Below are 23,827 nucleotides of genomic sequence, written 5' to 3' on the forward strand. Positions count from 1 at the left end.
CATTGAGATCCCTGTGCCTGTTTTCGGAGACCATCGGATTTAGCCCCAGCATATTTGGAAATGCAGCAGTTGCTCAGCACTACACTATAGTGCCAGCCTAGATTATGTGCTCAATTTCTGAAGCAAAATTGAACCCAACAACCTCATTTTCCTGCTTCTGCAGAATTGAGGTGCATTGTCAGCAAGGCAGGGTTTTTAAAAAATTTGTTCACAGGATGTGGACATCGCTGACAAGGCCAGGATTTATTTCGCATCGCTAATTGCCTTGGAGCAGGTAGTAGTGAGATGCCTTCTTGAACCGCTGCAGTCTGTGTGGTGTAGGTACACCCACAGTGCTGTTGGGGAGGGAATTCCAGGATTTTAACCCAGTGACAGGAACAGCAATATAATCTCAGGTCAGGATGTTGTGTGACTTAGCACTTGTGTGTTTCCATAGGCCTACTGCCCTCATTCTTCTAGGTGGTAGAGGTCAGGGGTTTGGAAGGTGCTGTTGCAGAAGCCTAGGCAAGTTGCTGCAGTGCATTTTGTAGATGGTACATACTGCTGCCACCGTGTGCCATTGGTGGAGAGAGTGAATGTTCAAAGTGGTGGATGGGGTGCCAATCAAGCGTGTTGATATGTCCTGCATAGTATTGAGCTTCTTGACTGTTGTTGAACCTGCATTCATCCAGGCAAGAGGGGAGTATTCCATCATATTCCTGACTTGTGCCTTGTAGATGGTGGACTGGCTTTGGGGAGCCAGGAAGTGAGTTACTCACTGCAGAATTCTCAATCTCTGACCTGCTCTTATGGCCAGAGTATTTATATAGCTGGTCCAGTTATGTTTCTGGTCAGTGGATGTTGATGTTGGGGGATTCAGCGATGTCAAGGGGAGATGGTTAGATTCTCTCTTGTTGGGGATGGTCATTGCCTGGCACTTGTGTGGTGCAAATGTTACATGCCACTTAAAAGCCCAAGACTGAATGTTACCATGAATGCTCTCCTACACTCCTCATTGAACCAGGGTTGGTCCCTTGGTTTGATGGCAATTGAAAAGTGAGGGATATGGCCGGGCCAGATGGTGGTGGAATAGAATTCTGCTGCTGCTGATGGCCCACAGTGCCTTGTGGATGCCCAGTTTTGAGCTGCTAGATCTATCTGAATTTATCCCATTTAGCATGGTGGTAATGCCACACAACACAATAGAGGGTATCCTCAGTGTGAAGATGGGACTTCATCTCCACAAGGACTGTGCGGTGGTCAACTACCAATAAAGCCTTGGACAAATGCATCTGCGACAGGTAGATTGGTGAGGACAAGGTCAAGTAGGTTTTTCCCTCATGTTAGTTCTCTCAGCATCCGCCACAGGCCCAGTCTGGCAGTCATGTCCTTCAGGACATTGAAGCCCCCTACCCACAGTACATTCTGTGCCTTGGTACTCTCAGTGCCTCTTCCAAGAGGTGTTCAATGTGGAAGAGCACTGATTCATCAGTTGAGGGAGGGCAGTGGTGACCAGCCCTTGTTTAATCTGATGCCATGAGATTTTGTGATGTTCAGAGTCAATGTTGAGGACACCCAGGACCACTACTTCATGACTGTATACCATTGTGTGGCCACCCCTTATTGGTCTGTCCTGTCGGTGGGAGAGGACATGCGCAAGGATGTTGATGGAGGAGTCTGGGACATTGGCCGTAAGGTATGATTCTGTGATTATGACTGTCAGGCTGTTGCTTGACTAGCCTGTGGGACAGCTTTCCCAATTTCAGCACAAGTCCTCAGATGTTAGTGAGGAGGACTTAGCAGGGTCGACTAGGCTAGATGTGTCTTTGTCTTATCCAATGTCTAGGTTGATGCTGGGTGGTCTGTCCGATTTTACTCTTATTTGATTTTTCTGCAGCAGTTTGATACAACGGAGTGGCTTGCTATGTCATTTCAGGGGGCATTTGGCACGTCATAACATTCAAGGCTATGGGCCAAGTGCGGGCAAATGGGATTAGGTAGACAGATCAGGTGTTTTAATGCATCGGTGCAGACTCGATGGGCTGAAGGGTCTTTTCTGCACTATATTATTCTGTGATTCTTTGGCTGTGGGAGGAAACCAGAGCATCCGGTGGAAACCCACACAGTCACAGGGAGAACTTGCAAACTCCGCACAGGCAGTACCCAGAACCGAACCCGGGTCGCTGGAGCTGTGAGGCTGCAGTGCTAACCACTGCGCCATTCTGGAGTACTGAAGACTTGTGCTCCAGAACTAGCCGTGCCCCTTGCCAGGCTGTTCCCATACAGCTACAACACTGGCATCTACCCAGCAATGTGAAAAATGGCCCAGGTATGTCCTGTGCACAAAAAGCAGGACAAATCCGACCTGGCCAATTACCACCCTATCAGTCTATTCCCAATCATCAGCAAAGTGATGGAAGGGGTCATCGACAGTACTATCAAGCGGCACTTGCTCAGCAATAACCTGCTCACTGACCCTCGGTTTGGGTTCCGCCAGGGCCACCCTGCTCCTGACCTCATTACAGCCTTGGTCCAAACATGGACAAAATAGTTGAACTCCAGAGGTGAAGCCTTTAGTGCACTATCCTCAAGATCACCACCTAGGTCACATGCGAAGTCAATTTATCTGCATTACAATCAAGGTTTTCATTGTTTGTTTATCTGCCACTTGTGTCTGGGTCTTCTAATTGTCTTAGAAAAGGGAGGGAGGCATAAGGGTAAGAATGTAGTTACGTGTGCAAGCACTAGCACAGTAAGGGCATGCGCTGCAATAGCAAATTGTCACATTCAAGAGGTTAGTGAAACTGTAAGTTAAGTAGGAAAAGAAGAAGAAGGGAAGATCCCAACAAACACTTCTGTGATAGGCCTTCAGCCTCACCATCTCCAATACTGACCATTGTTCCTCTTCCTTTGTTGTCAACAGCAGCCCCTTCCATAGGGATGTGTTTGCAATGTGGAGGGACCTTCTCTTCTGCTGGTTGTCTCCTTCCTGTTGTGGACCAGATTCTCCTGCAAAAGAAGTGGAAGTGAGTTAAAGAATGCCCTTTGAGAGGACTTTCAACTTTTGCCATATATGGACACTTAACCATTGCAGCAAGTGCTTGTGAAGTGGTTGTGAGATCAGGATGTAAATGTAAACAGAAAGAAAATACAGTGACATTTTCCCTGCTGATCCATGAACTGCCATGGCAAGTGGAAAGGAAGGGATTGATTGTGCTGTGGAAATGATTGATTCCTGCAAGGCTGTGCAGGAAGTATGAGATGCAAAATGGAGTCTTACCTTTGACTCTCGATGAAATAATTACATTTCATTCTGCACTACAGCCAAGTGCAGGAGATAATACTGAGCACATTCTTTTTTTGTGCAGCCTTTTCCCATGCATATTCACCAATTTTCCTTGGTAGCTGCTGACTATCCAATGAGAAAGGGACCTACTTTCTATCTTGAACTTTCTTTTCCTATGCCACCAGTCTCAAAAAGCTTGGGCTCCTGCTGTGACCTTTCTTGCTCCTGACATCTGGCAGCTCCGCAAAAAAATGCCCATCCCTAAAAAACCTGCAGCAGCGCCTGACTTCCTGCCTCCTAATCGACGAGCTGCCTGTGGGGAGCACAATTTGTGCTGGCATTCACTCATGCAAATTTGAGACGACTTGAAACTGGGAGTCTGACCCCTGTAGGTTCCTCCAGATGGCCCTTGCTCTTCACTGGCTCACCTCCTACTGTCTTCTCACTAGAAGACTGAAATTGAACGATATTTATGTCTTTGAAGGATTGAAAGAATAAAGATTTTCAGAGCCCTAACAAAGAACACAGAGGAGATCAGGATAAAGCTTGCCATCTGATATGAGGTCCTATTTTTCATTTTTATTAAAAACTATTAACGACTCTTTCTTTATCTCTCTCACACACGCTCAATTTGTCACTTCCAAACTTCTTGTATTTGCTCTCTGGGCCTGGGAGAGTTCTATCAGAGCATATGATAGGCAAAGGCGCAAGGATTTGTGCTGAGACCCTGTCCCACCAGTAGCTGCCCCTTTTGGCCAACCGTAAAATATTCTGAGGAGAAGGGAGGCAGCCATTTCTTGCGATCGCCGCCCTTCTCCCACCCCTCCCTTATGCCCTGATGTCAGAAGAGAAAGCAAATCTGAGCTGGATGAAATCAGTTGCCAGAAATCAAGTTCTGCCTCACCATCTCACCACACAGAAATTACAAGCAGAATTTTTCCAGGCCATTGGAAGCTAGCTTGAGGGCAAGTTGGGTGGGAAAGTGCCAGAGAGTGACATTGGGTCGAGATCCCAATGGGGTTTCCCCCTTCCAGCTTTCCCAGGAGTGGCATTGAAGGCAAGCAGGGAACCCCCTTGGATCTTTTGAGTAAGTAATTAAGAGCTTGTTGAGGTTGTTAAGGAGCCAATTATAAGGTCCTTTAGCCACGAATCCTGCATTTCCCAGACATGGAACATGTTTGCTGACCTGTCAGCAACTTGCCAGGGTCACCAAGATGAGTGCACAATGGGAAGAGCTTCTTCAAAGCTTTCCCGGCTTGTCAGTTTCATTGAAGAGCTCCATCCATGGCTATTGAGAGGATGCTATTCAAAGCACTTCTTTCCTCAGAGAGTGCTATCATTCTTGACAGGTGATTGACAACGTCTTGGAAGGCACTTCATCTATCTAGCACTTCACTCACCTTCAGCTGCACTTCTCTGCTGCCAGTCTTCAACACAGCTTATGTAACTTATCAGACCCAACTTCCACCTCTGCTGAGGCTCAAGGAGGCCACACCACCACCACCAACAGCTCCAGCAGCAGCAGAAGCAACACGAGCAGCAGCACCAGCTGCCTTCTCCTCAGCCGCATGCCCCTCCACGGGGCAGAAGGGATGGACACAGAGATCCAGCTACAAGGAGGTGAAATACTCAACAAAGGATCTAAGGGCACAGGATCAGCTCTTTCAATATGTTTCAGCTCCAGTGTCTCAGGAGGCTGAGGCTCTCATGGCAGGTTCCTGCTGATATTTGCAGCCTCCTGAAACAAGACCTCCTTCCCAGTGGAGCAGGTGGGCATGCATTGCCGAGGGCCAACAAGGTGCCTGTCACCTGAGGGTCACCTGAGGGTAACCCCCCCCCCCCCCCCCACTCTGGTCTCTGCCTCTTGCCAAGTTGTGTACTCTTTTTTGCAAGGAGAGAGAACAGAGAGGTGTGTGTGCTCGTAATGTTTGTGTGGAGCAGAGGGAAGGACACTATTTGTTTAGGGTGACTGTGAGGTTTGGATGCAAGAGGGCAATAGGCTGAGAGTGAGCATGAGTGCTGCCTGCTCAGATGGAGATGTGAGGTGCTTGCAGAGAGAGGAATGAGTGGAGCTGCAAGGTAGGTTGTTCTGAGGAGTGCTGTGTCGGAGAATGCTGGGCAAATCATAGTGTGGAGCTTGGCACCTGGAAGTGTTATTCCACTGACTTGTCATGCCTTCCTGAGGTCCTGGATCCTGAGTGCACTGTCTCAGGTCGGAGCAAGCACACTCCAGCTGCTGACTTCCTCAGCCACTACTATCCACACCTGCTTGGTTTGAAAGGTTGTCCTCTCCTCCTGTCCTCAGTAAAGCCCACCTCACTGCTGCCCCTCAGATCCTTCATCAGGACCTCTAGGTAAGAGTGAGACACCCAGAGGGGATGGGGAGTGTGCAGGTAGGTGTGTAGCCTTCCCAGGTCTCCTCTCCACTCCTGTGGCTGCTGCAGGCTGAAAGATCCAAGTGCTGGTGAGCCCTTGTAACTCTTGCTGTGGTCCCTTTAGTTATAAATCCTTCCTTTGACAGAATGGACGTATTATCACGCCTTCCTTCCCTAACTGGTTCAGGAGCCCAGAGGCAGGATGCCAATTAGCTTGCTCTAATTGGTTTACTCTGATAAAGAGCAACAGTCGGGTGCACTGTGCAGAGAATCAGGTTTCAAACCCGAAAATTGTCCCACCATTGTGACAAGAACTGTAGTGCTATGATTCCACCCTACATATCGCTCATGCAGGCATATTTGCAATGGCCAGGTGGATGTTCATGCACAATGATAGTTGCCATAATGAAAGTTGTAACAATGAAAATGTGATAGTTTTTTTTAAACAATCATCTTTGGCCAGAACAGACTCCCCGCAGGGAACATCATAAATAGCCTGGGTTCACTCTCCCTTTATGTAAATGACACAGTGCCCAGGATTTGGGACAGGCTCAAAGCTGTGGCAGACAGGTGGTCAGAAATCCTGCCCAGAATCCTGCATTTCTAGCAGGAGAACAGGCACCCAGGAATTTCAGTCTAAATGCATTGATTTCTCAGACAGTATGTTTAATGACTACTCATCTGTTACCACACTTTTCAGCACAAACTTTCACAAATTGTGGTGGAATCTTCTGCACAACTTACAGTTTTGTACCTGTCAACAGAACAGAAGCTGACACCAGTAAATGCCAGTCAATGTTGACATGGTTGGAAATATTGATGGTGCATGAACAGTTTAATGGGTGCCCATGGAGTATAAACCCATTTCGAAAGAATTATGATTCTTTTTCTTTGGCCTGCTTGTCTCGAGAGACAATGGGTCAGTGGTTTGTGGAGCAGCCCCTGGAGTGGCTATAAAGGCCAATTCTAGAGTGACAGACTCTTCTACAGGCGCTGCAGATAAAATTAGTTGTCAGGGCTGTTACATAGTTGGCTCTCTCCTTGCACTTTTGTCTTTTTTCCTGCCAACTGCTAAGTCTCTTCGACTCGCCACTCTTTAGCTCTGCCTTTATGGCTGTCTGCAGCTCTGGCGATCACTGGCAACTGACTCCCACTACTTGTGGTCAATGTCACAGGACTTCATGTCGCATTTGCAGGTGGCTTTAAATCGGAGACATGGACGGCCGGTGGGTCTGATACCAGCGACGAGCTAGCTGTACAATGCATCCTTGGGGATCCTACCATCTTCCATGTGGCTCACATGGCCAAGCCATCTCAAGCGCCGCTGGCTCAGTAGGGTGTATATGCTGGGGATGTTGGCTGCCTCGAGGACTTCTGCGTTGGAGATTCAGTCCTGCCACCTGATGCCAAGGATTCTCCGGAGGCAGCGAAGGTGGAATGAATTGAGATGTTGCTCTTGGCTGACATTGGTTTGGCATTGACAGGCCTCGCTGCCGTAGAGCAAGGTACTGAGGACACAGGCTTGAAACACTCAGACTTTTGTGTTCCGTGACAGTGCGCCATTTTCCCACACCCTCTTGGCCAGTCTGGACATAGCAGTGGACGCCTTTCCCATGTGCTTGTTGATTTCTGCTTTGAGAGACAGGTTACTGGTGATAATTGAGCCTAGGTAGGTGAACTCTTGAACCACTTCCAGAGCGTGGTTGCCGATATTGATGGATGGAACATTTCTGACGTCCTGTCCCATGATGTTCGTTTTCTTGAGGCTGATGGTTAGGCCAAATTCGTTGTATGCAGCCGCAATCCTGTCGATGAGACTCTGCAGACACTCTTATGTGTGGGATGTTAATGCAGCATCGTCAGCAAAGAGGAGTTCCCTGATGAGGACTTTCCGTACTTTGGTCTTCGCTCTAAGATGGGCAAGGTTGAACAACCTGCCATCTGATCTTGTGTGGAGGAAAGTTCCTTCTTCTGAAGACTTGAACTCATGTGAGAGCAGCAGTAAGAAGGTTCCAAACAGTGTAGGTGCGAGAACAGAGCCCTGTTTCATACCACTCAGGATAGGAAAGGCATCTGATGAGCCACTGCTATGCTGAATTGTGCCTTTCATATTGTCATGGAATGAGGTGATGATACTTAGTAGCTTTGGTGGACATCCAGTCTTTGCTAGTAATCTGAAGAGACCACGTCTGCTGACGAGGTCAAAGGCTTTGGTGAGATCTAGGAAAGCAACGTAGAGGGGCATCTGTTGTTCGCGGCATTTCTCCTGTAGCTGGCAAAGGGAGAACAGCATGTCAGTAGTGGATCTCTCTGCTCAAAAGCCTCACTGTGCCTCAGGGTAGACACGCTCAGCCAGCTTCTGGAGTCTGTTTAAAACGACTCAAGCGAAGACTTTCCCCACTATGCTGAGCAGGGAGATTCCACAGTAGTTGTTGCAGTCACTGCAGTCACCCTTGTTCTTATTGATATTGGCATCACGCATGTCTTGTGGTACTGCTCCCTCATCCCAGCACAGGCAGAGCAGTTCATGGAGTGCTGAGAGTATAGCAGGCTTTGCACTCTTGATTATTTCAGGGGTAATGCTGTCCTTTCCAGTGGCTTTTCCACTGGCTAGAGAATCAATGGCATCACTGAGCTCCGATTTTGTTTGCTGTTCGTCCAGCTCATCCATGACTGGCAGAGACTGGGCTGCATTGAGGGTGGTATCCGTGACAACATTTTCCCTGGAGTACAGTTCTAGGTGGTCCACCCAGTGGTCAGTGATCATTTCCCCTGATTTAGACCTGAGGGGGGCGATCTTTTTGATGGTTGGCCCAAAAGCTTTCTTAATGCCATTATACATTCCTGTGATGTTTCCGGTGTCAGAGGCCAGCTGAATATGACTGCATAGGTGTTGCCAGTAGTCATTTGCACAGTGCCTGGCTGTTCTTTGTGCAGCGCTTCGGGCTACTTTAAGTGCTACGGATGTTAACTCGCTGGGGGCTTTCTTGTAGTTCAACAGTGCAGTGCGCTTAGTAGCTATGACAGGTTCCAGCTCTTCAAAATGAGATTGAAACCAGTCTGCATTCTGCTTCTCACGTTTGCCAAAGGTGGTCATTGCTGAGTCATAGATGGCGTCTCTGATATGGGCCCACTTGGTCTCTGCATCCCCTGCAGGCGTGTTTTGAAGGGCTTTTTCAAGTGAATTTAGAAACTTATGTAACAGCTGTGGATAAGAAATGTTGTTAGTGTTGATGCGCAGGCAGCCCTTCTGCTTGGAGTGATGCAGCTTCTTTGGTTTGAGTCTAACTTTGCTGCACACCTGGGAGTGGTCAGTGTCGCAGTCCACACTGTGGAAGCTGCGTGTGATTTGGACACTGTTTATAAAGGCTCGCCTTGTGACGATGGGGTCCAGCAGGTGCCAATGACATGATCTTGGGTGTCTCCCAAATGACAGGTTTTAATATGAAAGAATGAATTGGTGATGCAGAGGTTGTGATAGGTACACAACTCCAGCAGTCTCTGTCCATTCTCATTCATCCTTCCAATGCCATAGCGCCCAAGGCAGGAGGGCCATGAGTCATGGTCGGCCCCAACCCTGGCGTTAAAGTCCTCCAGCAGGAGCAAAAGTTCAGTATTAGGAATGCTACTAATGATATATGGAGTTCCTCATAGAACTGGTCTTTAACTTCAGGTGGGGAGCAGAGTGTTGGAGCATAGATGCTGAGTAGGTGTACTGGGCCAGAGGTGGTGAGCAGTCGGATGGACAGTATGCGTTCCGAGCCATTTGAGGGAGGCTCTATCATGCTGAGCAAGGAGTTTCTGATGGCGAAACCCACTCCATGCTGTCTTAGTTCTTCAGGATCCCTACCCTGCCAGTAGAAGGTATAGTCTTGCTCTCTTAGAGATCCGCTCGCAGGGAGGCGTGTCTCCTAAAGTGCTGCAATGTCCACATTGAGTCTACTGAGCTCGTTGTTAATGATGGCAGTCTTCCGAGAGCCAGGACTCATAGTTCTGATGTTCCAGCTTGCAAAGTGAAGGGCTTGTATCTTTCCTTTTTTTGTCGTGCTGTTTGATGTGGTGTTACAGTCCACTTGTCGGGCAATGACTCTGAGCTCCAAGTACCCATTGAAACAGGTGGACTGTGACGGAACAGAACCTTTCTGATAGGGGGCTGCCCAGTTTGAGGCAGGCGGTAGCTGTCCAGTGAGATGCAATGAATTCTCTCACCGACAAAGGCAACCTGTGGCGCCCAATCTCTACGCCAATTGAGCTGGACTTATAACCGGTAACTGCTGCCTTTTGTGTTGTTTTGGTTGCTGTGAGGCGACTATGGAGTGACCTCTCCATGGCGCATGCCTGGGCAGAATGTATGGAGGTTGTGAGTTGCCAAAGCGTCAAAACCCCCTCTCGGCCTTCCTAGTGGGGTCCAAAGGAGTGCAGAGCATGACTTTTGGCACAGGTATGGCTGCAGGAACTGCCGGAAACATGCCAAAGGTGACACATGACCGCCTTAGGGGTTCCGCTCTGGATTTTCTGTTAGGGTTTACTCCCTTAGCCTTGGTCTCTCCCGAGACGCCCACAAGGCAGTGGGGTTGTTAGCTCCTATCCCTGAGCAGGAGCTAGAATTATGATTAACTCTCAGAAAATATCAGATTTCTTGAGAAAGTTAGAAATAAGTGCAGCGTGTACTGTGGTATACAGAAATGCAACGATGGGGGTATTCAAGCACTCAGGAGAATGCTATGTTGTAGATCAAGGGTTCTCAATCTTTTTGCTTCTAAGAACCCCCCTTCCGCAGACCCCTGTAACAAAAGTAATTTTTCTGTATAAAAATTGGTTAAACAATTAAACATATATATTTATTTATTTTTTTTTGTTTTACTTAATGCAAAACGTGTTGCTGGTGCTCAGCAACAATTCTGTCAAAACATGGAAGTATCTGACAAACACATGCACATGTCATGGTCAGTGTTCACCCTGGCTCAGTATTTTGTTTTGATTAATGTCATCGCAAAAAAATAGATTCGCATAAGTAGTTTGTACTAAATGGAACCAACACTTTCAGTGCTGCAGAAGAAACAGTGCTGTATTTAACTGATCCATCTCCAGCAGCATTTCACTGAACTTGGTTCTGAGGGAGCTGTCTGATGAAATGTCAGTGAGTTCTTCTCAAAGCTTTAATGGGACAGAAGGTGTCAGTTTTACCTTCAATGTTCTCACGAAAAGGGTTTGTAGCCTGAAGATGGTTCCACCATGAGTTCTGGAAAATAAGTATTATTTGGTAGGGGTTTTTCACCTGAGGTTGGGGATGACAAATGTGCTTTTGGCATACCATATCTGACTAGGGAATGTCCAATAGTTGATTTCCTCAATCCTAATATCCCTCTCCTTAACACAATAAAAATTCATCAAATGTTTTTGTATTTTTATATTTAAGGTAAAAGATAGAAAAAATGCAAAGTTACTCTATGGGTATGAATTAGCAGACAAGGCTAGCTACTTTAATTTGTGTTCACACCATCAAGTCTGGACAAGATTAATATGAAGAATCAATATATCAACCTCCAGGACCTCGGCTGCACGAGAGGGGCAAATGACAAATCAGGATCTTTTGTCACCCATCTAGACCCATAACAGCAAAATAAATGAACTGCCAACAGGTGTGACATTCCAGTTAACATTCCATTAATTTCATGCAAACTCAACCAAGCAGAGATCTTACTGAATTTGGAACATATCTGCAAATAAGCCATCACTGCCCCCCACCCCACCCAAAAAACACCTGTCTATGAAACTGATGAGAAATCCTATTTGAGAAAAGGTTTTAATGGAGCTTTAAATGGATAAGCGTGACTGGGTGTCAGTGCTTCGTCCGTACCTTGCTCTCAACCATTTCTTCATCTCTTCCCTCTGTTCTGTTGCTAGGAGCCTGGATGAATTATGGATTCGATGCACTGCAATTCCAGCCAGAAAAAGCCAGCAGTCTCAACTACCCAAAAGAACCATTGTGTCCCAAAATTGTTGCTGATCCTATCCTTTCAAAGTTCAATTCAAACTTTACTCGTGTGAATCATTCCCATTTCTGACTGCACTCACCTTTTTCAAAGTTTTGTGAAATCACAAGAACTTTTTTGTTTGTTTTCCCTCTTCCAAAGCCATTTCTTCAGTTTTCATTTGTTTGTGTTACTATTTATAAATTGCTAGATTCAACTCCACAGGAGAAAGTATTGCTCAGTGCTTGTTTTTGGTGGACCCCTTAAAGCCTTCTCACATACCCCGAGGGGAGAACCCCTATTGTAGTGTATGGTATAAATATTATTTGTTTTTAACTGAAATAAGTAATTTTATTTGCATTGGAAAGGTTTTCTGTATGTGCACACATGCATCTAATTTCGTCTGCTTTAAGTAAAAGGTTGAAATAGAGACCATCTTTAGAAATCAGTGAATATTTCTCACATACATAAGAAAATATCTACCAATATCTAATTATATATATAGAAACCTTGTTTCCAAGTCCCATCTTTTCTCCTTACTTAATCAGTAATAGTTTAATCAGTTCTATAGTCTGAAGTCTGGCTCAGTGCAAGTTTTTGTTTCATCTCAAGCTGTGGCAAAAGAATTACCATTGTAATCTTATATAACATACCACTTGTGTTGAGAAGAGATTGCATCACTTTAAAAACTATTTCCTAGATTGAACTTATTCCTCAATTGTCAAGACCGTACATAAAATAATGATTTTTTTTTTCTGGGTAGATATTGTTTGTAGTCCATGAATAAAGTCTACAAAAATACAAGAACACAAGAATTAGGAGCAGGAATAGACCATTCAGCAACTCGAGCCTGCTCTGCCATTTGATAAGATCATGGCTAATCTGATTGTGGCCTCAACTCCACTTTCCTGTCTGTGGAGTTGGGATCATCCATTTGGAAATTAAAGTATTAAAAAAATGATGTTAGGAAGTAATTAGGAGTCTAATTCCCTGTTTTTCCCTAGTTGTTTTTGTCTCTGTTGTTGGCTTCTCTGGGGAACATATCAACTAAAGCTGACAGAATGGGCTTCCAGGCTTTCATCGGTCCCAGTCTGAGGAAATAACTGATAGGCAAACAAGAGGAGCACAAGATGTCTTTCCTTTCCTTGTGTGGGCACACCTGAAATGGTAGTCAAACCCACAAGCCACTATTCTTTGGTGCAGTGCATTGGTGGTCCAACATCTTGTGTCAGTTTGCCATCGTCAGGAATTAACATCTCTTATAATCTACTAATGAAAATGCTATGAGTGATTTCAACTCTGAATGGTTTACATACTTTCAATATTTTTTTCACAAATCCTGTTTATAGATTCCAGCCATTCAGCAAAATAAATAAATACAGAACCTATGAGCCACTCCTTAATACTGGCACCAAATATGGACCTATTGCTTATGGAACTAAGCACTTTAGAGTGACTGAAGACATGCCAAACAACAATAAGGTAGGCAAGCAACAAAGCAGCACAGTTGACTTTTCATGTATCTCAACAATCTAACAGTAATTGCCTATTAGTTTCTCACCATCTATAATCATCAATGAAAGTGTAAATTGATAGATTTTGTATGCAATAGAGATGTAACATTTCAAAACCTGTAGCTGATTTTTTGTATTGCTATTGCAACTATTCAGGGTGTTAATTAAGAATTGTTACTTATTTGAAATATCCATTGCTTTGAAACCATGAGATAAGAAAAATACTGATGTCCAGAAGGTAAGTTTATCTATTTCATCTGAATATCTCCATTGTTAGCAAAAGCAATACTGATATTTATCAATTTGTAACCTGACTGCAACATTTGAACAAAATGTCTTCTTTGGGAAAGAAAATAAAATGTGTGTGTGCAATTTGGCAGCTCAGTTTTATTTAGGACCCATTATAGATATATTGAAAAATACCAGCCGATTACAATGCACGTGTATTCCTTTTAGTCACTGCATCTACATTATTTAGTAGCGTGAATGAGATTTCTGAAGCAGTTAAATTGATCCTTAACTGACATTTATGACATATATTTGATTCATCTAACTAAAGAGTCCACAAAACTTTTGGAGAATGGCGCAAAGAGATGAGGAATGCCCTTTTCATTGCCCAGGGCCTTAAGTTCCTGATAGACAATTTTCAGGAAAACACGATGAGGGTGATATTCAACTTTTGTGCTGGAAAAATGGGCACCAGATTTCATTTTGCATTTCCTATGTCTGCCAAAAATGCTCTGGATGCCTTTTGAGTTTTTTTTTTTAACAACCTTGCTGACCTATTTATTTGCATCTGCTTTTCTTGTTAAAAACATACACACAGAAGAAAATACAAATGAAAGTGCATACTTGGGCAAAACTTTGACCATTAAAGCACATTGTTGTTAAGCTGCTCAGCATTTCACCTTATCTGACCCAGTGTAAGTTGAGAAAACTATAATGGATTCCAGGACCTATCACACCTGTGGTCCACAATGTTTGTACAAATAAGCAGCTGCTTAGAATCTTTAGAGATTAAAACAATGGATGAGCTGCAATCTTACATTGCATCTGTAAAATTTATTCCAGTGGTTACATTAAGCAAACATCATAACCTTAAGATTGAATGATTTACTTATAAAAGTGGAGGGGGGATTTATGAATCAAAAAGAATTATAACAATATTGAACATTGTGGTGGCATTCCATTTATTAATTTAGAAATTCAAACTAATTTGTGGTGATCATGGTTTAGAAACTGAACTGCAAGTTTATCTTGTTACATACGAACATACGAATTAGGAGCAGGAGTAGGCCACTCGGCCCCTTGAGCCTGCTCCTCCATTCAATAAATTCATAGCTGAACTGATTACTCCACATTTCCACCTACCCCCGATAACCTTTCACCCCCTTGCTTATCAAGAATCTATCTACCTCTGCCTTAAAAATATTCAAAGGCTCTGCTTCTGCCGTCTTTTGAGGAAGAGAATTCCAAAGATTCACAACCCTCTGAGCGAAAAAATTTCTCCTCATCTCTGTCTTAAATGGGCGACCCTTAGTTTTAAACAGTGACCCCTAGTTGTAGATTCACACACAAGGGGAAACATCCTTTCCACATCTACCCTGTCAAGACCCCTCAGGATCTTATATGTTTCAATTAAGTCTTTTCTTACTCTTCTAAATTCCAGCGAATAGAAGCCTAGCCTGTCCAATCTTTCCTCATAAGACAGTCCGTTCGTTAACATTATCCCATGTCCTACTATTGAAATAAAAAAAATTGTTGAGAACAAATGAATGAGGTAAAATAAGAATGTTACGAGTTGGAAACTTGTGCACCACAAACAATTGAATTGGTTGTACTTAAATCCTTAATATGACAAGTAACCAATTCAATTTGCAGTGCCCCAAGCTACATATTATTTTCCTGTTTCCAACATGATTCTTTTTAGAATAGTTAAATCAAACTGTATTTCTGTGCATTTTATTTATTGCAGCTGCTAACATCACATTTTTGCTTGGCTCTGAATATCTAGAACTGGAATTAAAGAGCAGAGGACAGTGACATTAATAAATAAAATGTGCAGTCGTAGAGTGCGGTTGCCTCACCAAAAATGCAAAGATCTGAACAGGGTTATGTTTCAAAGGCAATATTACATTGCTAGCACATTTTCATATTAAACACTAAAAATATGTTGGAAGGTAATAGTGGGGCAATGCAGGTTTAAAGATCTCAGTTAATCACTCACTGAGGAAAAAGCATAAAAACAAATCAGTAGGAAACTATCTTAGTACATTATGTAGAACATAAAGTCAACTTTTCTTCCTCAATAGTTATAAAATAGAGTGGGAAGTAGAACAGATCATGGATTTAATGTTGCAAAACACTGGGTGCAGAAATATGGGTGCCACTGTGACTGCTTACCCATTGCAGCTGATGATTGAAACTGCTGTCAGTGGCATCCTGACAGTAATGAACATTCGGCTTAACGACCGTGATTATGATTATCATAATTGATGTGCAAGTGCAATGTGCAGGGATCATTACAGCTGAACTTTACAGCTGTGAAGCAAGCTTTGGTTATGGATAATTGTACTTTTACATGTTGATTGGGATGAAATATGCTTTCAACAGACAACTTTGCATTATTCTTCAAGGCCCGGTCCGTCTTTTACTTGTTGGCATCGTCCAGGCAAAACCACTGTCATAAAACTCTGATTTTAACTGGCCAACTCTAAGCACTTTAATGTGCTCCTTTGGAGCACTGTGCATTTGGAAAATGTTGCAAAATGGGAATGCAAGCATTTGCCCTTCATCCAGTGTATCATCCAGAACTTTGTACTGAAATTGCCGCCATGTTAACACACCTGATTTGCAGGTTGCTCGGACTAAGTTGTACCTTATGCATGCCGTAAGCTTATAGTGCCAAGTGTAAATTATTTCTTTGCCTGTCTTAATTTACGCTTGCCTCAGATGGAGTTATTTTAAATTATGTTTGTAAAACTTTGTCTATGACTACAAACCAGCTGCAATTTTGATATGTGAACATTTTATTTAATTTATTTAATACAAAACACTGTAATGTAACATAAGAAATAGGAGCAGGAGTAGGTGATATGGCCCCTCAAGCCAACTCCATCCACCATTCAGTAAGATTTGCAGTCTTGCCACATCTAGCCGTGAATGATGGTGGACAACTAAACAACTAACTGGAGCAGGAGGCTCTCAACGATGGAGGAGCCCAGCATGTCAGTGCAAAAGACAAGGATGAAACATTTGCAACCATCTTCAGCCAGAAGTGTCATGTGGATGATCCAGCTTGGCCTCCTCCTTGGGTCCCCACCATCACAGATACCATTCTTCAACCAATTCGATTCACTCCACTTGCTATCAAGAAATGGCTGAAGGCACTGGATACACAAAGGCTATGGACCCTGACAATATCCCAGCTGTAGTGCTGAAGACTTGAGCTCCAGAATTAGCTGCGCCCCTAGTCAAGCCAATGGGAATCAGGATAAAAACTCTCCACTGGTTGGAGTCATGCCTAGCACAAAGGAAGATGGTTATCATTGTTGGAGGCCAATCATCTCAACCCAGGACATCATTACAGGAGTTCCTCAGGGTCGTATCCTAGGGCCAACCATCTTCACCTACTTCATAATGACTTTCCCTCCATCATAAAGTCAGAAGTGGGGATGTTCACTTATGATTGCATAGTGTTCAGTACCATTCGCGTCTCCTCAGATACTAAAGGAGTCTGCGCCTGCAAGACCTGGACAACTGGACAATATTCAGGCTTGAGCTGGTTATTGGCAAGTAACATTCATGCCACCCAAGTGCCAGGCAATGACCATCTCTAACAAGAGAAAAACTAATCATCTCCCCTTGATGTTCAATGGCATTACCATCTCTAAATCCCCCACCATCAACATCCTGGGGGTTTACCATTGACCACTTAACTGGACCAGCCATATAAATGTTGTGGCTACAAGAGGCTGGAAATTCTGCAGCGAGTAATCTCCCCACAGCCTGTCCACCATCTACAAGGTACAATTCAGGAGTGTGATGGAATATTCTCCACTTGACTGGATGAGTGCAGCTCCATGACGCTTTCTAGGACAAAGCACCTGCTTGATTGGCACCACATCCACCACCTTAAACACTCACTCCCTCCACCATCGCGCACAGTAGCAGCAGTGTGCACCATCTACAAGATGCACTGCAGCAACGCACCAAGGTTCCTTAGACAGCACCTTCCAAACCCTGACCTCGACCACCTAGAAGGACAGGGGCAGCAGAATCATGTGTAAACCACAAGGGCCCCTCCAAGCCACACTCTATCCTGACCTGGAACTATATCGCCGTTCCTTCACTGTTGCTGGATAAAAGTCCTGGAACTCCCTTCCTAACAGCACTGTGGGTGTACGTACCCCACATGGACTGCAGTGGCTCAAGAAGACAACTCACCACCACCTTCTAAGGGCAATTGGTGATGGGCAACAGATGCTGGCATTGCCAGTGACACTTACATCCCAGAAACTAATGAAAAAAAATCATTACTGAATTTCCGCATCAACTCTACTTTTCCTGCCCTATCCCCATATCTCTTGATTCCCTTAATGCCCCAAAATCTATCACTTTTGGTCTTAAATGTACTCATCGACTATACACCCAAAGGCTACAGGGTAGAGAATTCCAAAGATTCACAATCATTTGAGTGAAGAAACTTCTTCTTATCTCAGCCTTAAATGGCCAACCCCTTACCTTGAGACTGTGGACTGGATTTTGCCACGGAGACAGAGGTGGGGGTAGAAGGCGTGCAAGTCAGCAAATTCACGCTGTAGTGTAGCGGTTGACTGACATGTTGTCGACTCTGCACGACTTTTCAGAAGGCTGCTTCTTGGGGACATCCACCCATCTGGTAGCAGTGGGCAAGCAATTAGAATGATCACACAGGTACTTGAAGGCTTGTTTGAGTTTTTTCATTTCATTTTCAGTGGCGCATGGGCCCCATGCTTTGTCAGCACTTCGTCCAAGTTGATAAAGCTGTTGCTAAGCAGGAGCCCCTTGACTAAAGCAGAAGATATTAAATCCTCTGTATGAAAGGGGGAATCAGCAAACAGGAGCTCATGTACTTCCACAGACTTGCCATGGTATGAACAGAATTCTAGGATTGGGAGTGTTGGCTGAGAGGGTGCAAGGGAAATTTGGCTGCTGAGGTCCTAGTGACTGAGTATCTGAATATGGAGGCCACCTACTCAGAGGTGGGCTGGACCAGTGGGAAGGAGCAGCAACTCCAGCAAAAATGGCAGTCATCTGGTGCACATGGATCCAGAAGTGCGGGTCAAGGGGCAGGAGGAGCCAGAAGGTGATACCTGCAGAATCGAGTATCCCGCCAAAGGGTCAGCTTCCTGAGCATGTCACAGCAGTAGTACCACCAATGGCTGCGCCTATCAAGGCAAATGTTGGCTGAGTTGTGTGCATTCCTGGAGGATGACCTTATGCCACAAGGTGCAGGGGGATATGCTACGTCAGTAGCTGTCAAGCTGACAGTGATCTTGAACTTGCTAACATCTGGCAGTATACTCTGTGGTATCTCACAATCGGCAGTCCACAGCTGCATATCTCAGGTGATGGATACACTTTTTCTGAGGGCATCTGACTGCGTTGCCTTCAACACAAATGTGGCCAATTAGGCACAGAGGGCTGTGGGATTTGTCTCAATGGCAGGATTCTCTTAGGTGCAGGACGTGATCAACTGTACACATGTGACCATCAAAGCTCCCGTCATTTTAACCCGGAGCATTCATCAACAGGAAAGGTTTCCACTCATTAAATGTGCGACTGGTATGCGACCATAGTCAGGAGTGCATTAGGTTTCCTGCCAGCTGTCATGATTCTTCCATTCTGAGGCAGTCGCTGGTGCCACAGCTGTTTATCCCACTACACAGCCTCCGTGGATGGCTCCTGGCTCACAAGGGATACCCGGTAAAGAGATGGCTGCCGACCTCTGTGCGAAACCCCACAACTGAAGCACACGAGTGATACAACTGCTGCCATCTCAGCACAGGAGCCAGCATTGAACAGGTCATCGGCTCCCTGAAGGTGCAGTTCTGGTGTTTTGACTGGTCAGGAAAGGGGCACCTGTAGTACGGCCCTGCAAGGATTTGCTGCATTATTATGGTCTGCTGTGCTCTGCACAGCTTGGTCATTCAGAGAGGAGGGGACCTGGAGGCGGACCATGGGGAAGAGCGCGTCGTCACATCGGAAGATGAGGATTTTGATGATGACCAGTTGGAGGTATGGCAAGATCACCCAGAGATCGGACTCATGTGATACATTGACCGGGATGGCAGGGAAGCCCAGGATGCCCTGATCCAGGCACTCTTCTCCTGAGCATGGCAGATCCTTCAATGTAAGAATCTAATCTAATGGGCGGCACAGTGGCGCAGTGGTTAGCACTGCAGCCTCACAGCTCCAGGGACCCAGGTTCGATTCTGGGTACTGCCTGTGCGGAGTTTGCAAGTTCTCCCTGCGTCTGCGTGGGTTTTTGCCGGGTGCTCCAGTTTCCTCCCACATCCAAAGACTTGCAGGTGATAGGTAAATTGGCTGTTGTAAATTGCCCCTAGTGTAGGGAGGGAATATGGGATTACTGTAGGGTTGTTGGTCGGCACAGACTCGGTGGGCCAAAGGGCCTGTTTCAGTGCTGTATCTCTAAATAAAAAAAAATAAATAAAATAAATAATCCGACTGCCAGATTATATATAGCGGCCCCTATCCAGAGTACGAAGACAGATTCACATCTCATGGGGTTTAGCACTCATGATGCAGTGAGTATCCTGTGAGTGCACATTGCCACATGACATTCTCAGACTTCACATACAAGCAGGACCTAATGTTGAGTTTGCAATTTCCCAGACCAAAAGACATGATACATAGAGTCATAGTGTTATAGAGTCATTTATGGCACAGAAGGAGGCCATTCAGCCTATTGAGTCCATGCTGGTTCTCCACGGAGCTATTCAGTCAGTCCCACTCCCCCGCTTCACGATCAACCCCCAGCCATCTCCTTTGCCGGAGCCTGACTGATTGGCCCCAGTGAGCCCCAACCCTATTTACCATTTTCTCCGGCCTCTATCGCTGACTGCTCACGGTGGCACTGCTGGGACTGAAGAGCTGCTGGCCCTCTGATTGGCCGGCAACACTTGGAGGCGGGACATCCTGCCAGCGTTGTACCTTTCAGGGATGGTGGGGGCGCGCTGGCCACCAACTTTCCAGCCATTGGCGGGGCCACCGCCTCCTTGTTAAAACCTGACCTAATTCTTCCTTTCTTTTATATGCCAACTCCCTTTCAATAAAGGCTAACATACCATTTCCTTGCCGTACTTGCCATGTTAACTTTATGTGATTCATGTACAAGGACCCCAAATCACTCTGTAACTATTTGTAACTAATGAACCTCATTGGTAACTACTGAACAGATCCTGTGACATAGATTCATGTTTCTCATAATTTACTTACTATAACCATTGCAAGTCAATCATTTTAATTTTAGTGCACAGTTAACATTGCATAAATATTCTTGCAAAACATGAAATTCAAACAAACAATTGCAGCACTGGTTATTTTCTAAAATCTTATCAGTTGAACTAATAATCTTAAAAACCAAAAAAAAAGTCACTGTTCTTCCCTTCAATTGTAATTTAGCTGTAAGTACTATGAAAAGCAAGTAGTTACCCCTAGATATGCCCCAGATGCTTTCTAACAATTCATATTGAAATAATCACATTTGCAAGGCTCCTCCATGGAATACTGAGCAACTTGAGAGCAATGATTTAGCAAGATAAAGTTATTTTATACATTGAACTATGTAACCCAACAATTCAAAGTCAAGTGGCATTTTTATCCAATAAACCTAAACTTGCTCTCATTTAATCAGAGATTGTCTGAAAACTTATCATATTGGTAGGTATAATTGTGAACACAAAAAATTTTGAAGACCAAATTAAGCCACAAGAGAATAGGGACAAGATGGGCAAAAAAGTGGCGGCTGGAATGCAATGTTAGTAAATGTGAGATGGTATACTTTGGTAAAAAAAAATATTTTGAATGGGGGAAGACTGGATGCTGTGGAAGGCCAAGGGATTTGGAAATTTTAGTTTGCGAGATCATAGAAACAGCACCACAAGTGGATACGGCCATAAAGAAATCTATTGGAATACTAGGTTTTATAGCACAATGTATAGAATATAAAAGTTAAGATGCAACAAATCTTAGTAAGACTGCAATAAAAACAAAAAATGCTGGAAATACTCAGCAGGTCTGGCAGCATCTGTGAAGAGAGAAGCAGAGTTAACGTTTCAGGTCAGTGACCCTTCATCAGAACTAGTAAATATTAGAAATGTAAAAGTTTATAAGCAAGTAAAGCGGGGGTGGGGCAAGAGATAACAAGGGAGAAGGTGTAAATAGGTCAAGGGCACAGAATAGCTGACCAGAAGGTCGTGGAGCAAAGGCAAACAATATGTTAATGGTATTTTGAAAGACAAAGCATTAGTACAGATAGGGTGTTAATGGACTGAATATTGAACAGCCACAAATACAAACATGAAAAAAAACAGTGGGTAAGAAAACTGAATAATCTAAGATGAAATAAAATAAAACAAACACAAAAAAAAAATAAAGAAAAAAGAAAAAGAAAAAAAATAACTGAAAATAAAAGTAAAATGGGGGGCCCGTCATGCTCTGAAATTATTGAACTCCATGTTCAGTCCGGCAGGCTGTAGTGTGCCGAATTGGTAAATGAGACGTTGTTCCTTGAGCTTGCGTTGATGTTCACTGGAACACTGCAGCAATCCCAGGACAGAGATGTGAGCATGAGAGCAGGGGGGAGTGTTGAAATGGCAAGCAACCGGAAGCTCGGGGTCCTGCTTGCGGACTGAGCGGAGGGGTTCCGCAAAGCAGTCACCCAGTCTGCGTTTCGTCGCCCCAATGTAGAGGATACCACATTGTGAGCAGCGAATACAGTATACTACATTGAAAGAAGTACAAGTAAATCATTGCTTCACCTGAAAGGAGTATTTGGGGCCTGAGATAGTGAGGAGAGAGGAGGTAAATGGGCAGGTATTACACCTCCTGCAATTGCAGGGGAAGGTGCCATAGGAAGGGGACGAGGTAGTGGGGGTAATGTAGGAGTGGACCAGGGTGTCACGGAGGGAATGATCCCTTTGGAATGCTGACAGGGGAAGGGAGGGGAAGATGCATTTGGTAGTGGCATCACGCTGGAGGTGGCGGAAATGGCGGAGGATGATCCTTTGGATATGGAGGCTAATGGGGTGGAAAGTGAGCACAAGGGTAACCCTGTCGCGGTTCTGGGAGGGAGGGGAAGGGGTGAGGGTAAAGGTGCGGGAAATGGGCCGGACATGGTTGAGGGCCCTGTCAACCACAGTGGGGGGGAATCCTCGGTTGAGGAAAAAGGAAGACATATCAGAAGCGCTGTCATGGAAGGTAGCATCATCAGAGCAGATGCGTCGGAGACAGAGAAACTGGAGAATGGAATGGAGTCCTTACAGGAGGTAGGGTGTGAAGAAGTGTAGTCGAGGTAGCTGTGGGAGTCGGTGGGTTTATAATGGATATTAGTAGACAACCTATCACCAGAGATGGAGATAGAGAAGTCGAGGAAGTGAAGGGAAGTGTCGGAGATGGACCGTGTAAATGTGAGAGAAGGGTGGAAATTAGAAGCAAAGTTGATAAAGTTTTCCAGTTTGGGGCGGGAGCAGGAAACGGCACCGATACAGTCATCAATGTACCGGAAAAAGAGTTGGGGGAGGGGGCCTGAGTAGGACTGGAACAAGGAATGTTCGACATATCCCACAAAAAGACAGGCATAACTCGGACCCACACGGGTACCCATTGCAACACTTTTTACTTGAAGGAAGTGAGTGGAGTTGAAGGAGAAGTTGTTCAATGTGAGAACAAGTTCAGCCAGGCGGAGGAGGGTGGTGGTGGATGGGGACTGGTTGGGCCTCTGTTCAAGGAAGAAGTGGAGAGCTCTCAAACCATCCTGGTGGGGGATGGAGGTGTAGAGAGATTGGATGTCCATAGTGAAGAGGAGGCGGTTGGGGCCAGGAAACTGGAAATTGTCAAAATGACGTAGGGCGTCAGAAGAGTCACGGATGTAGGTGGGAAGAGACTGGACCAGCGGAGAAAAGATAGAGTCAAGATAGGAAGAAATAAGTTCAGTGGGGCAGGAGCAGGCTGACGCAATGGGTCTGCCGGGACAGCCCTGTTTGTGGATTTTGGAAAGGAGGTAGAAGCGGGCTGTCCGGGGTTGTGGGACTATGAGGTTGGAAGCTGTAGATGGAAGATCTCCAGAGGAGATGAGGTCAGTGACAGTCCTGTGGACAGTAGCTTGATGTTCGGTGGTGGGGTTATGGTCCAGAGGGAGGTAGGAAGAAGTGTCCGTGAGTTGGCGCTGAGCCTCTGCAAGGTAGAGGTTGGTACGCCGTACAACAACAGCACCACCCTTGTCTGCAGGTTTGATGACCATGTCGGGGTTAGTCCTGACAGAACGGAGTGCCTCAAGTTCAGAGGGGGACAGGTTAGAGTGAGTGAAGGGGGCAGAGAAATTGAGATGACCAATGTTACACCGACAGTTTTCAATGAAAAGATCAAGAGCGGATAAGAGGCCAGGGGGAGGGGTCCAGTTAGAGGGAGAATGCT

The 23,827-nt window shown here is 45.1% G+C and overlaps 1 protein-coding gene across 2 annotated transcripts in view; it reads left to right on the forward strand.

Annotated features, from left to right (window-relative positions):
- Positions 1 to 23,827, forward strand: part of spata17 (spermatogenesis associated 17) — a 381,466-nt gene that overhangs the window by 199,933 nt on the left and 157,706 nt on the right. The window contains exon 10 of one of the 2 annotated variants that reach the window (XM_068045058.1): positions 12,965 to 13,055. Coding sequence is in view for 1 of the 2 variants with exons in the window: in XM_068045057.1 (XP_067901158.1) it covers positions 12,965 to 13,097 (133 nt within the window). In the remaining variant the exon portion in view is untranslated. Of the gene's footprint in view, positions 1 to 12,964; positions 13,098 to 23,827 lie in introns of those variants that run through there. The other variant, XM_068045057.1, reaches the window with a different exon arrangement.

The sequence above is a fragment of the Heterodontus francisci genome, chromosome 13 (assembly GCF_036365525.1).
Source record: "Heterodontus francisci isolate sHetFra1 chromosome 13, sHetFra1.hap1, whole genome shotgun sequence".
Classification (NCBI taxonomy): Eukaryota; Metazoa; Chordata; class Chondrichthyes; order Heterodontiformes; family Heterodontidae; genus Heterodontus; species Heterodontus francisci.